Source organism: Canis lupus, chromosome 6 (genome assembly GCF_011100685.1).
Source record: "Canis lupus familiaris isolate Mischka breed German Shepherd chromosome 6, alternate assembly UU_Cfam_GSD_1.0, whole genome shotgun sequence".
In the NCBI taxonomy this organism is placed as follows: Eukaryota; Metazoa; Chordata; class Mammalia; order Carnivora; family Canidae; genus Canis; species Canis lupus.
This window is the reverse complement of record NC_049227.1, coordinates 28,468,013-28,482,428: the sequence shown is the minus strand read 5'-3', so window position 1 is coordinate 28,482,428 and position 14,416 is coordinate 28,468,013. Positions and strand designations below refer to the sequence as shown.

Below are 14,416 nucleotides of genomic sequence, written 5' to 3'. Positions count from 1 at the left end.
AACAGATTCAAGTCTAGGGAATCTGAGTCGTCATCTCAGATGCCCAGATCATTGCTACAACTTCAGCCTTTCAAGGAGAAAAAAAAAAACCTGCTCTTTTGATGCTACTTAGATACATCTTTTGATTTTCAATGCACGCTATGCACAGAATCAACTAGGGAGCTTATAAAAAATGCCAATGCTCAGAGCCCACCAGGACCAATTACATCAGAATCTCAGAGGCAGGGGTGAAATCCTGGCATCAGCATTTCCCAGAGGCTCCCGGGAGAGGCAGCAGCAGCCAGGGCAGCACACTGGAGCCCATCCGATCCTGACTGCTTATGCCCCAACTCCCTACTTGCTTGCCCTCACTCATCAAAGTGTCTGGTCACGGCTTAGACTTGCTATCCACTGAAGCCCCACTGCCTTCAAGATGGGGTAGGAGACTGGAAAGAGATTCCAATGATCAGCTCTTCTTCCCCTTCTTCAGCTTTGCCTTCGAAGACTCCCATGTCCTCCCAATTCAAGTCCTCTCCCTTCCTCACATTCCTCTCTGGTCCATCTTGGTGCTGACAGGCCATTAATTCACTGCCATTCTGGTCATACTCTGTAAACTCCTTTGTCCCTGTGCCTTTTCTTTGCACCTTCTAGCAAATTCCCACCTTGAGCTCAACTGTCTGCTCTCATAGCCCTGCACCACTGACTGTCCCCATGGTGGCCCTATGGGCACCGCCTCCCTCCTGCAGAGCTCCCCCTACTCTCAGCACCCCTGGCCTGATATCCTGGCCGATCCCATGCACTACAATGGCTCCTTCAATCTTGTATCCTGTCTTTTTCGCCCTTTCTCCTCCATGCAGTTGCTCTCACTATCCACTTGAGAGAAAAACAGCTCACAAAAGGTACCTCCCTCCTCTTCCCAGTGAGGAACATCACACTTATGTATGTTTGCATCCATCCTATACTCCCTTCCTTCAAAGTGCTCATATCAGGGCTGTGCCTCCTTCCACTGAATAGCAGTTCCCAGGCCTGCCTCCTCAGGACCCCTGCCCTGCCCCACCAAGCTGTCTTTTGCCTTTCTTCCTCAAGCAGATCTGTCCCTGTGGCCCCCACACAACTCAGGTCTCCCTATCTGGGAGCAGACCACCAGAAAGCAGACCACCTGGGAGCTGGCCACCAGAAAGCTCACTGGCCCACTCAGTCTCGTGATCTCCCCTCACCATGCACTCACTCACCTCCCTACAAGTACACAAGCCGAAAGCTGTCTGCATCACCTGTCACCATGGTCACCTCCTACTCCTCCTGCCTCAATCCACTCAGTGTGCCTTTCTTTGGCCCCACCCTGGCCAGCACTACCACCATGTCCTTCCACATAGCTAGGCCCAAAGGTCATATCAGTTCCTACCTCCCTCATCCTCCCAGCAGGCAACACTAAGGCCATTCCTCCTCTGTGGCCATGAGTGCACCACACTCCTCCCACCTGTCCTGCTCTCCAGCAGCTGCTTCTCTGTGTCCTGTGAAGGTTCTTCTCCCCATCACCAGACAGTATGTCACTGGATCCTTTCCATATCTGTAAGCTGGGCTGACCCCCCACTTGGTGGTACGTTTCACCTTCCACTTCTCCTTCCTTAAAGTGAGTTTTGTGGTCTCGTGCTGGAGGCAGCTTGAAGCCATCTAGCTGCTCTGGCCAGGGCAGGAAAAAGGAGTTACCCTCTCCAACCTCCTGTTATCAGCAACTAAGGTAGCCATAAGCCTTGCTTGCTTCTAAATCTACTCAAGTGAGTCAGAATCTGGAAGGGGAAGGAGGGAGAAAGTGATGACAGTCTCCCCAAAACTTCAGAGACCACAATCCACTTAGAAGGATACACCTGAGAAGAAACACCCTTGGATAACACAGAGATCTCCTCAGTTCAAAAAGATGTTCCAAGGCCCCTTGCCAAAGAAAGAGCAAGACCAACACTTTTACCTGCCAAACCAGAGTCATCTCCTACTACCTAAATGTATTAATGGCATATAAAGCACTGCCTGTGAAGCAGTAAATAGTGCCAGGTGTGGACAGAGACATGCGAAGCACAGGTAAGCATCCTGGCAATGATGATGCCACCACATATTGTCGTCCATAAAAATAAAACCCTGCTCACCTTTACAACATGGCAGAGTTTCTGTGTTAAAGCTGAAATTGAACTGACGTCATAGTCTTGGAGACGAAACGTGTAACCAAAGGTTTTAGCATATTCTGTAAGTAGATCTGTCATCATGAGGCAGTTATCTTTTTGGGACCGAAGGAGTTTGACAAACTGGGCAGCCAGAGCTTTGAAGCGTTCCACCTCTGTCAACGTGAGGATTTTTTCTTCTCCGCATTCTAATACCTTGGAAAACACAGAGGAGGAAGGCAAGAGTGAACATGTTATTACCTTCATGGAATTAAATGGCAGAGAAACATATACAGTCAGTGACTGAGAAGCACTTAGGCATTCCTTCATGGATATAGAGCTTCAGTTTTGCAAGATTAAAAAGTTCCAGAAATTGGCAGCACAGCATGTAATATATATACATATACACCTATTTTTTAAGTAGGCTCCACACCCATTGTGGAGCCCAGCATGGGGCTTGAACTCACGACACTGAGATCTTGATGTGAGCTGAGATCAGCAGCCCCATGCTTAACGGACTGAGCCACCAAGTGCCCCACATATGATGTATTTAATACCAGTGAACCGCATGCTTAAAGAGGCTTAAGAGGTAATGTGTATTTTAAGATACATGAGAAAAACCTGAAAAGCACTTCAGGTGTCAAAAATAGTAATTCTGATAAAACAAGAGAAATCTAGTTCAACTTAGCAATGGCTTAACAGCTAAGCATTCCTATCACCTTGTATACTCTTGTCCCCACCTCCAACCTAAGATGTGAAAAGTATGGTGCTAATAAAAGGACATCCCATTTAAGAAATAAAAATATTTCAACTTTTTTTCAAGAATTATCTGAAACAAATTTGAAGAATGATTTATTGAATAGGAAAAAAAACCCTATGTTTACCTAAAAACACAAGTGAGCCAACGACATAGCTTCTCTGACCGAAATATTTAAAGTTTTCCTATTTCTTAACTCTCTGCTTCCCAGGAAAATAGGCCTGGGGGAAAAACAAACACTCCCCCCATATATTGTTCAGAAAAACATCATTGGAATCTCTTCACTCACTTGTAAGATATCAGGTATGGCTTCAAAAAGTTCAAGTAGTTTGGTAAACCCATAGTAAGCAAGTTTGCACTGCCGGCCAAAGTGGTGGTGGTAGGAGGGGATGAATTTGTTAAAGGGCATCCGGAAATGTGGCTGGTGCCGCAGCAAATCCACTACATCCTTGGAGAACTGTTTTGTCCTTTCTATTTCATCCTGGGTACGCTCTTAAAAAAGAAGGAAAGAAAGAAAGAAGTCACAGTTTTCTTCCACTCATTTGTGTTAAGCTTTACTGCTATAGTTAGTCCTACCCCAGAAGCCAAGGGATATCATCACTGCCTTCTGAACACATTCAACCTGAAACAAAAATGTTCATGTTCTCTCTCCAGAATGGTTTTCAAATGCATTCAAGGGCACAACACCAGGAAGCCAGGAGACTATCACGGAATACTATGAAATACACATCTTGCAAATACACATATACTAGCTTGCAATTTCGCCTTGCAAGCTAGACGTATTTTCTCTAGCTCCTTGTCACCCACCCCATCCTATATATATGAGTCTAACATGCATCCAGGTCTCTGTACTTATAAAAGTGGCCTAGAAATTATTTTTGTAAAATCACATTTCTCAATAGCCACATACTTTTTGTTTCTTCTTCTGATCTTCAGTTAAAATTGCTAGCAGAAAAGAGCAATGAAAGTTTAACAAAAATACAGGGAGAAAAATCTTCAGCTTCCATTTTTGTTTCTATTTTTAAATTAGAATTGGTAAGACTGACATTACTCCAAAAGCTTTGGAGTATTATGATTCCACGAACATCAGTGTTCTGCAGGAACACAGGTTAAGAATCAGTGATTAATATTACTGGGAAAACAAGACAGTAGATAGATGTAATTTCACCTATCCCAGCTCCCAGACCTCAACCAGAATGACCAAAATGTGAAAGATAAAGCAAAACATTTGCTTGGATCTTCTTTCCTTCTCAAGAGTGCAGTCAAGTAGCTCAGTTAAAGACAAGAGACAAGCAACCAACAGCCATGGCAACTGACTCTCAGCTGGATAATTGTGGTGTCAAAAGCCACAGACAGGCTGAAGAAGGCATTTCAAGAAAATGCTGCTTATGCCCTTTCCCCCCCTACACTGAATTCTAAAAAACCAACTTGCTTTTCTTGTTGGCAAATGGCTGCATCTGCTCCAAAGAACCTTGGATCCACTGTTAAGTGAGAGTTCTCACACTGCACTGTCTATGGAATCTTCAGAAACCACAGAGGTGGGGGGTGGGGTGGGAGCATAAAGGATTCTGTGTTAAGATAACCACTGAGATATGCAATGGTCTTCCAGCACATTTAAGTCAACATACCTCTTTTGGGGATACAAATCACCATTTCATTATCTTGTTGGGATAAGCAGATGGTTGTGTCTGGGATCTCTGATACAATATCGATCAACTCACAAACACCGTATTCGGTAACATCCCAGTCTTTTGAGAAACACCTAGAATTTAACCATGGAAATGGGTAAATAATGAGAAATATCACTTGCTTAATTAACTTTCTAAGTGTTCCAAAAGAATGGTAAACAGAAAATGTTAATTATTTTAAATTTGTGGGAAGAAAACGTGTTTTAAATATTTGCTTTTTTCTCCCCCTTTCTCATCAACTCACCAATGATAAGCCTGTGAGAACTCCCTCACAATGACCTGTTTGCTGGCTTGGGATTTGAGAAGTTTTAGTAAATCCCGAGTAAAGCGCTTCACCTGAGCCCTGTGGGTAAGGGTCAACAAACGTTTGGAGCCCATTCCGAGAATCTGCAAATCAAATACTTTTGATTATTTACACTTGTCAGACCTTGGCATGTATTGACTTTCTGGCTGATGGCATTCTCTCCCACCTGTTGCTACTCTCAGAGAATAAGTGCTTTTATGTATGATATCTGCATTTTCAAACACATGTAGATCAACAGAATATAGATGGTTAAAATGATCAACAGATCATTTTAATTTTAATTAAAATTTTAATGGGACCTCCATTCCCTTTCTGTTTGCCCTTCATGCTCCTTCTCAGAGAGTCACGAGTATAGAAATAAAAAGCTTATTATTAATCTACACAACTAATTTTGCCTAAACTAATTTTGCCTACACCTACAGCTAAGGTGTTCCAAGTCATTTTATAAATGGAAAACTGTTTTATAGGTAGGATATAGAAAACTCTGAATTGGGATGCCTGGGTGGCTCAGCGGTTGAGTGTCTGCCTTTGGCTCAGGGCATGATCCCAGAGTCCCAGGATGGAGTCTCTCATCAGGCTTCCTGCATGGAGCCTGCTTCTCCCTCTGCCTATGTCTCTGCCTCTCTGTGTCTCTCATGAATAAATAAATACAATCTTAAAAAAAAAAAAAAAAAAAAAAAAAAAAAGAACACTCTCAATAAGGCAAAGACTCCTTAGGAACCAATGCTAGGCTCCAGTCCAGGAGCTGGTCTTCAACTCATTGGTGAGAGCAAAGCCCGTGTTCATGGCAGCTCTTCTGTAAGAATAAACAATCCTGAAGTGGTCTGGGCCAGAAAGAGGAGGGTCAGTCTACAGAGGTTAGAAGGAAAATACTCCTCAGTGCTCTAACGGGTTCCTTCTTTAAGTTTAAACTCACAGTTTTCTGGGAAAACTAAGAAGCTACTGAGGAACGTTCCTGTCATTAAACAAATAATCCCTAAGCTTTCCTTACCTGCAACACATGAGGCACGGCTTCCAATAATTCTATCAGCTTGGAATATCCATAGTCTGATACCCGACACTGCTTTGCAAAATGGTGGTGGTAGGATGGGATGAAATTACTAATGGGGATGACACAGGACGGCTGGCTCTTGAGCAGGTCAATCACTTCCCTGCTGAACTGGATCAGCTGGGGGTTGCCCACAGGACTTTTGGAACGCAGAAGCCAAGGGTCTAGACAGGGAGAAAAACAGAACGTGCCTCAGATAGAAAGCAGGATTTCACCACTGAAAGAAAGGTAACTAACCCCGCATTCCCCTGCCTAAGCTCAACCATGACCAAGGAGACGAGACCAAAGGGCCGCTTTACTTCTCAGCATCTATATTCGGGTCCCATATAATCTGCAGGCTAGTGAAACTTCTTTATGGGCTGGCAGATGCTTGACCACTACTTCTCAGTGTTCTACAAAGTAGTTTGGCAAAGTGTCAAAAGCAGAAGTAAAAATTAATACAGGATTTTTCCAGCTTATAAACTGGTTGTATTTCAAAGACTCATTTGTAACTTGGTCCCATGGAACATACTTTCCAACAGAAACAAAGTTATTTAGATGAGCAGCAAGCAGGTAGCCCAGAAAAGCCTAACACACAGGAAAGCTGAAAAACTGCTCAGGAAACCACAGAAAGCAGTAACATAAAACTTGCTGATATAAAATTGAGTAAGAATGAAGTTCTTACATTTATCTTGAATGTCCACTTAATTAAGAAAAAAATTTTCTTAATTATCTTGAATGTCAATTAAGAAAAAAAATTTAATTATAAAAGTATAACTGGATGGAAACCTTTCTATACAACATTGGCAAGCTAATGACAAAGGAGAAAGAGCACACTGTATGGGAGCCTGTGTGGTCTAGGACTGAGGGAAAGGCAGGAGAAGGTGGTGAGCAGCTCTGACACAAACATTTCTCCTTCCCTGGTAATCTTTACCTTTCTTCCTCTTGGAGAAGGAGCAAAAAGAGGAAGTGTTTGGGGTCAAAGAGAACGAAGAGTCCATAGGAAGGCCATAATTTAGAGTGTTGTTCACAGGTGGTGGGATTAGACAGGAACTCAGAAACTCACCCAAAGCTACGTTTACATTTCTTGGTCCTTCACACTGAGAACTCAATTTGTTTTCACATTTATCAAAGTCAGAAATACTGACCAGAATGAATTTCAAAGGTAAATCAGCATTTAGAGGTATTTCTTTCAAATGCCTGGAATGATTTTTAAAAGGTAAGTCAACTGACAAGCCAAAAAGCTTCACAAAATTAGGTTAGGGCTAAAGACATTCAGAAGTGTGGTACTTCCAAAAAGTCTGGTTCTGCCAAACCTTCAGCACTTTAGAGTAGTTTTGGTTTTTAAAAGATCAAGGGAAAAAAAAAAAAAAGATCAAGGGAGACATTCACGGTGCTTTGTGCTTGGCAAGCAGCCTCCTCTCACAGTAGACAGTGGCTCAGAAACACCAAATGCCTGACTCCCACCTGTGTTTGGAGGTGGGGGCTTGTTGTGAATCCATTTGACCACTTTGACACCATTCTGTGCGGTGGCGATGTTTACACCTGGAACACAAGTGATGAGGTGTTCTAGGGGAACACCCCCTTGATTTTCCTGCACCACTTCCAGTCCTCCAAACTCGGCAGCATAACAATCTGGAAAGCTGAAGCAGGGGGAAAAAGTAGGCTAATCAAAATAATGGAACACCAAAGCACCTGCCAAACAGAAATCTTTAATATATCCGTTAATAAATCATTTCTCTTTAAATCTTCAGGATCTGGGTTTGAACATGAAAATTCAGGTCCCAGGGAGGGGAGGCAACCACTGTGGCACTGATCTCTTTGATGCATTCTGATGATACCAGAAATTCCTGGACAATGTTCCAGCAGAGGGGAGTTAGAAATAAGGCACAACTGGGTTCCAAGCCAGTTATTTACCTGCTTTAATATGTCAGTGCCTTTAGGGCAACCTAATCCAGTGCTGGCCCTTTTCCTAAGTGTACCATGTGGCCCATGGGATGGTTATATGGCCTTGTGAAGGACACCTCTCTCTCAAGTTTTACAACCTACTGCTTGAGGTCCTGTACACTCCTGCAGCATGTGTGCATACTTCTAGAATAGCGCTTACACTAATCTCATCTCTGCGGGGAAGAGACATTCCTAGTCATTGCTTATGTTTCTAAAACTCAGCACAAACACTAATTTGCTTGAAGTACTGAGCCAATGGGTCCCATTTCAGATCTACTTTGACTTGCACGGTGCTAAAAATGTGAGGATGAAGCATTCTAGAATACTTGCTTGGAAGAGGTACAGGCAGAGGGCAGACCTTCTTTAAAGAGAAGACCTAAGGCATCATATCTCAATGGTTTGACATGTTTACCTTAATAAAGGCACAGTGCCCTCATGTGTCTGCAGGAGACTATGAACCTGGGGCGCAAATGTCTTCAAAGAGAGAATCACAAAAGGAATCTTATAGGAGTCTGGATCAAATTCATGCTCACTACAGAAAAGAGAAAAAACTGTTAGGGGATATTTCTCAGTGGTTGAAAACGTCTGCAAGGTGATTGCCATAGACAGTCCACGCCCACGTGCAAAAGGATTATTTCTGAAGGGGAATATATATACCTGAAGTCCTTATTGGAACAATGCTGTCTGCAGACAGGCTCGTGATATTCTAACTCTTCAAATATAATTGGGCTGCAATTTGTCGAGGAACCGTCATGTGACTGAGAAGACCCCAAGGGACTCTGCCGGGCCTGACTGCTGGGTAAGAGACACACCAGTCTGCCATTCCCTTGTTCACGGATTGCGACTGTGTCTGTTAATTTATATAAATCCGACACATTCAACTTGTGTCCAAACCTAAAAGCGAGGAAAAGGAGAGATATGCTGACATAGGATGTTTTTCTTGGATTATACAGAAATGCCTATGTATCTGATGAAACAAAGGGCTATCACCAAAAATGGTTCCTCAGACTCTTCAAAAGTCAGAGTGGAATAATTCTACTATAAATTCATTCACTACTAAACCAGTAATGCTTGGCATTTGCTTCAAGTCACCTCTGGCCCACTGCCCAGTAGTCTCTGTGTCATTTGGTACCTATTCCTCGAACTCTGCAGTTTCTGTAAATGACCTCACTGAATTTTCTCACATGGAAAGCTATCTGACAGGACCTCTTTCAACTTGGCTCACCAAGCTGGAAATCCCTCTGTATTAGCTACCCCTCACCACCTCTGCTTTCCTCTCTCAAAAGAGGTATAGTCCTTTCCAGCTACTCTCTCACCTCACCTATGCCTCCTCATGACCCACTCTTCCCGAAGCTGAACTCCTCAACCACATGTGCCACCCCCCACTGCTCCCAACATAGGTCTTTCATACTCGGGAGCTTAAAATCACAAGCTTGGAAGGCAGATTTTAGTTCACATCCTGACTCAACCTGTGTGGCCTCAGTCACCTTCTAGAACCAACCTGGGCCTCAGCTTTCCCAAATGCAAAATGGGAAGATATTACCTACCACATAGGGTTGATGTGAGGATTAAATGTCTGGAAAGAACTTGGAACATATTAAGCACTCGTTCAACCACTCCAGTGGTTTTTTTTTCCCAGGCCCTACACACACACTCAGACGTCCCCCTGACCAAATGCAGTCTCACGCCCTCACTCGCACGGTCTGCCCCTGCACACGTATACTATACACACCCCTAGTACTCTCAGTCCTATACTCTGGTCTTGCGTCTAATGGAAACAGTTGCTATCTCAGGAGCTGCTCTGCCATTTTACCATCCAGCCCGTCAGCCTGCTCCCCTCAGGATTTTATCCACAGAACTCTGGAGGGATGGCTCTCAAGTCACCAGCAGCCGCCTCCTCCCTGCCAAACCTCGCACATCCCCATACATCCCGATGTCATTCTCACCTCCGTCCCTGGGGGCATTCCATCCAGTTCTGCCTCTCTAGGTTCCCTGTCCCTCCCTATCTGCTCTCGTCTTTCACGATCCCCTTTAGGAAAGTAACTGTCACATCAGATCTCAAATGTCCAAAACCAAGGTCAAAAATTCACTGTACCTCCTAAACATGCTTCCTTTATCTCTCAATTTCTGGCTTAACGATACAACCATTCTCCCAGTCATCTGGCAAAATAACTCAGCATCAAATTGACCTCTACTCTTTAGCTTCCCTGCTATGTAAGACCAGTCACCCAGTCCTGTCTCACCTGACAACTGGAACCTCAGCATTCCAACAGCATTTGCCCAGGCCTGGGGGCTAGTGTGGCACTGTCCCTCCTTCATCTCCCTTCCTGCCCTGTCCATTCCATCTCAGACCAGACCACCACCATAAGAGTCATCCTGAAGCATGGTTCCCACCACCACACCTACCCCCCTTACTCTTCCACTACTCAGGGCTCCCACAGTTCACAGGGTAATGGTCCAGCTCCATATAGAAATGCTATAGCATTTTCTCCTCCCTGCTTCTCCCTTCTGTTTTCTTTGTTCTATGTAATGATTTGTGTTTGCTCTTTCCTTTCAGACATGAGTTCCTCAGGAACAAGGGTTGTGTCTTCCAAGCTCTGCATTCTCCATAGAGCCTCACACTTTCATTACACTAATACCTGCTGAGCACCTACAAAGCCCTGGGTACTGAAAGCGATGGTCTTAAGTCCTTGTTGTCCTGGAGCTTCTAGTTCTAGAAGATACTAAAAAATGTTCACTCAAGGTGCCTGGGCAGCTCAGTTGATTAAGCATCTGCCTTCAGCTTGGGTCAAGATCCTACGGTCCTGGGAATGAGCCCACTGTCAGTGTCGGGCTCCCTGCTGGCAGGGAGTCCACTTGTCTTTCTCCCTGTACCCCTCCCCTTAGCTTGTGCACTCTCTCTCAAATAAATAAATAAATAAATAAATAAACAAACAAACAAACAAACAAACTTATGTAAAAAAAAAATGTTGGGGCACCTGGGTGGCTCAGTGATTGAGCGTCGTCTGCCTTTGGCTCAGGTCATGATCCCAGGACCCTGGAATTGTCCCGCATCGGGCTCCTCTCAGGGAGCCTGCTTCTCCCTCTGCCTATGTCTCTGTCTCTGTCTCTCTCATGGATAAATAACTTTTTAAAAAATCTTAAAAAAAAAAAAAGTTCACTCAATGATGAATAAAACTCAAAATTCAATTGGAAAATAATAAAAGTACAGCTTTAGAGAATGAGGTCTCAATTTACTAAAAACCAAAGACATTTTTAAGATGTATGCTAAAATCAAATTCAGAATATCACTGCTTTTGTGTCTTTTCCTCTACCAAGCTGGAAATTCCTTAAAAGCAGCTACCATAATTTTATGCCAATCTCCACATCAATATAGGAATTCTGGAAGCCGCCAATCAGTACTGACTAGATTAATGAAAAAACAAAAAACACCTAACTTACTTTTTTTCATAGATATCTGTAAATTTAAAAAGAGGCAGACAGCAGGCAGGAGCATCCTGAAGAATCGACATTGTTTCTGCACTGTAAAACAAAATTTTACTCAATTAGCGAATAGATGTTGGATATCAAAAAATGTTTTCCAAGTTGTACTTAAAAAACTCATAAAATTAACAAGATGCATGGCTGACCCTTGAACACATGTCTGAATTTCAAGAGCCCACTTATATATGGATTTCTTTCAACAGAAGTAGTACAGTCCTGTAAATACACATTTTCTTATGGTTTTAGTAACACTTTCTTCTATCTTACTTTATTGTAAACATACAGCGTGTAACACATAGAACATACAAAACAGGTTATTAATCCATTGTCTATGTTATCAGTAAGGCTTCCAGTGAACAGTACACAATCAGTAGTTAAGATTCTGGGGAGCCAAAAGTTATATGAAGGTGTTTGACTACATGTGTGGGGGAGTGGTCAGCACCCCTCACCCCTGAATTTCTCAATGGTCCACGCAACATAAATTTGCCAGTTTTTGATATATCAAAATTTAGTTCCTGGAAAAACTTAAAAACATGACGTTAGAGACAAGGTGATTGAAGAATATAAAGTCAGACAATGGGATTTTTATCAGACTCAAGCATAGGGCTTCTCACACCTGTGTATCAGAAGGATGGTGACCACTCTGAGATAAACACCTTGTTAACAGAGAAAAAGGCTTGAATGTCTCCTGCCATGCTGTGGTTCACCTGTTAGAGACCTGGGGGGTGGAATTCCCACAGTTCAGTACACAACTGAATATATCATCCAAACTTTGGTTTTAAAAAATAAAAAGACACCCAGAAACACTCTGAGAGAAAACGAAAAGGCAAACTGTTGAGTGCTTGGCTTTGAGCTGCAGGATTATGGATTTCCACCCCCCTGCCCCCTCCGGCTTCTTTTTTGTTTCTGATCTTTCCAAAGTTTCTTCAGTATTATTTTTATTCTAGGGGATAAAAACCATAATTTAAAATAATGGTGAAGTACATGTCACAGAAAAAGATCTCTGAGAGTTCAGATTTTTTAGGAGGGAGTTCTGTTTCACTAGTTTCCCCCCAAAACAGGGAGAGCTGAAGCATCACCAAAGCGCATTGAGAATAAAATCACCAGATTCCTACAACTGACATTATCATAATGCAGACTTTCGGAGCGTCTATTTGATGTTTAGGATCTATCTGTAAGTTGAGTTTGGAGCTTTGTAGATATACCCTTTACAGACAAACCTACCTTCTCCTAAGATTTGGAGGTAATATTTCAAACTTTCCAGGCTTATAAACTTTTATTGTAGAGGGGTACTATTTTTAGAACCTGTTCTGGATATGTGGTGTATTACTTTACTCCTAACTGCCTGCCAAGCTTAAGCTGTACTTCACCTTTGAGTAATGACTTGAAAAAGAGTTGGATTATTCTAACTAGCTTTTTGCTAACTTCTAGCTTATTTATAAGCTCTATCAATTAGGAATAAGCATTATTGCATATTTAATCATCAAAGAGGGCTGGAAATGTGATCAAATCTATTTTCTTATTTCCAAAATTGTTTCTGGGCTACAATGTTATTTCTTGAAATAAATGGTTTGTTTTTACCTCAGTAAAGAGAGTGATTTATTAGCAGCTCCTGTGGCAAGTGAGACCAGGATCTTCTTGCTGCCAATTTTGTATCTGTGGAGGCTATTCACCGCATTGATTGCTTCTTGTAAGTTCTCCATCTGAACAACAGCCTTGAGCTGATAATCTGTATGGGGGCTGAGCTCAACACTCTTCACCTACAGCAGTAAAAAGGAAAATGGAACGCTAGGTCTACCCAGAACCCTGTCATCTTAAAACTAAAGGTGAATCATTAAGGAACATGTTTGTGAACTTCTATGCTTCTGTGAGGGAACTTGTCAGAACTCCACACTTCTGCCAAGCAAAACCTAAGTGAACTAGGACTGAGTGACCTTCAGGGATATAAAATTGGCCTGGCTTGCCTGCATGCTCTGGCACACACAGCTCTCCCATGCAGGCTCAGGGGCCAACACATGCGAGGAGTCTTTGGAGTCTTCTCCAGACCCTGCAAACACCTGGGACATAGCCATTTTGATAATCTGGAAGAGGTGCACTTCTAGCAAACTCCATCAAATACAGTAAGGTATTAACGAAAACAGACATTACTTTAGAATCCTATTTCTATATTTTAGCAGCCAGAGCCAAATAAGATCCGTCAGCGTTTTTTTTCCCAAAGTGCCACTTAAGTCCCTGCCTATAACTACAGCTGCTTCTCCAGTAGGTCTCTTGCTCTCTCGGGCTATGTCCTAAAAACCAAATGTATAGCATGACCATGAGCAGATCATAGGGAAAAGGAAGGAGTTCAAACTTATTCAGTAATCCTTATATCCTGCCTGTGGTTACATGTGTTGAATGACATTCTCTTGACATGGAGTGCTAGCAAAAGGTAAAAGAAAGGCAAGAACAAAAGAGAAAGGTTACCTTGCCGTGCTTAGAAAATGCTTCCTGCATGAGCTGCTGCAGCTCCTTCCGGGATAATCTGTAGTCGATGTTGCTGATCTGGATGTCAGCACCGTTTGCAAATGGGTCTGGGCTGTCGGCACCAATGCTCGGATTTGCAATGTTGAAAGCAAGTGGGGATGCTCTGTTTAAAAGGTTTGGAGACATACTCCTGCTTAAGACATACATATTGAATTATTTTTAAAAACTGTGACTCTATTCACTTCATTTATATCATTTAGACTTTGTTTGAAGCTATATGTAGAAAGCAGCCTTCCACAACACAACCAAACTATTTGGTTTTCAAATGTAGGTTTATCTTAAATACACACTGATTGATATTTATTGTCAAAAGTACTACTTGTTGACCCCTTATTAACAACCAGTACATGATTTAACATCAAATATTCTTTTACCGGATTATTTAAAACTAAAGGCAAAAATTATAGGTGGGGGACGCCTGGGTGGCTCAGGAGTTGAGCATCTGCCTTTGGCTCAGGGCATGATCCCAGAGGTCCGGGGATCAAGTCCCACATCAGGTTTCCTGCACGGAGCCTGTTTCTCTACCTCTCTCTCATGAATAAATGAATAAATTCTTAA

At 42.7% G+C, this 14,416-nt stretch overlaps 1 protein-coding gene across 8 annotated transcripts in view; it reads right to left on the bottom strand.

Moving 5' to 3' along the window:
- MARF1 (meiosis regulator and mRNA stability factor 1) overlaps positions 1-14,416 on the bottom strand; it is a 40,781-nt gene that overhangs the window by 11,168 nt on the left and 15,197 nt on the right. For 6 of the 8 annotated variants that reach the window (XM_038540270.1, XM_038540272.1, XM_038540274.1 and 3 more), the window contains 11 exons: positions 13,799-13,991; positions 12,917-13,095; positions 11,294-11,374; positions 8,510-8,746; positions 8,265-8,384; positions 7,373-7,548; positions 5,870-6,090; positions 4,819-4,961; positions 4,515-4,648; positions 3,176-3,378; positions 2,118-2,345 (listed from right to left, as the gene is read on the bottom strand). In XM_038540270.1, coding sequence (XP_038396198.1) covers positions 2,118-2,345; positions 3,176-3,378; positions 4,515-4,648; positions 4,819-4,961; positions 5,870-6,090; positions 7,373-7,548; positions 8,265-8,384; positions 8,510-8,746; positions 11,294-11,374; positions 12,917-13,095; positions 13,799-13,991 — 1,915 coding nt within the window. The remainder of the gene's footprint in view (positions 1-2,117; positions 2,346-3,175; positions 3,379-4,514; positions 4,649-4,818; positions 4,962-5,869; positions 6,091-7,372; positions 7,549-8,264; positions 8,385-8,509; positions 8,747-11,293; positions 11,375-12,916; positions 13,096-13,798; positions 13,992-14,416) is intronic. The other 2 variants (XM_038540271.1, XM_038540273.1) reach the window with 2 other exon arrangements.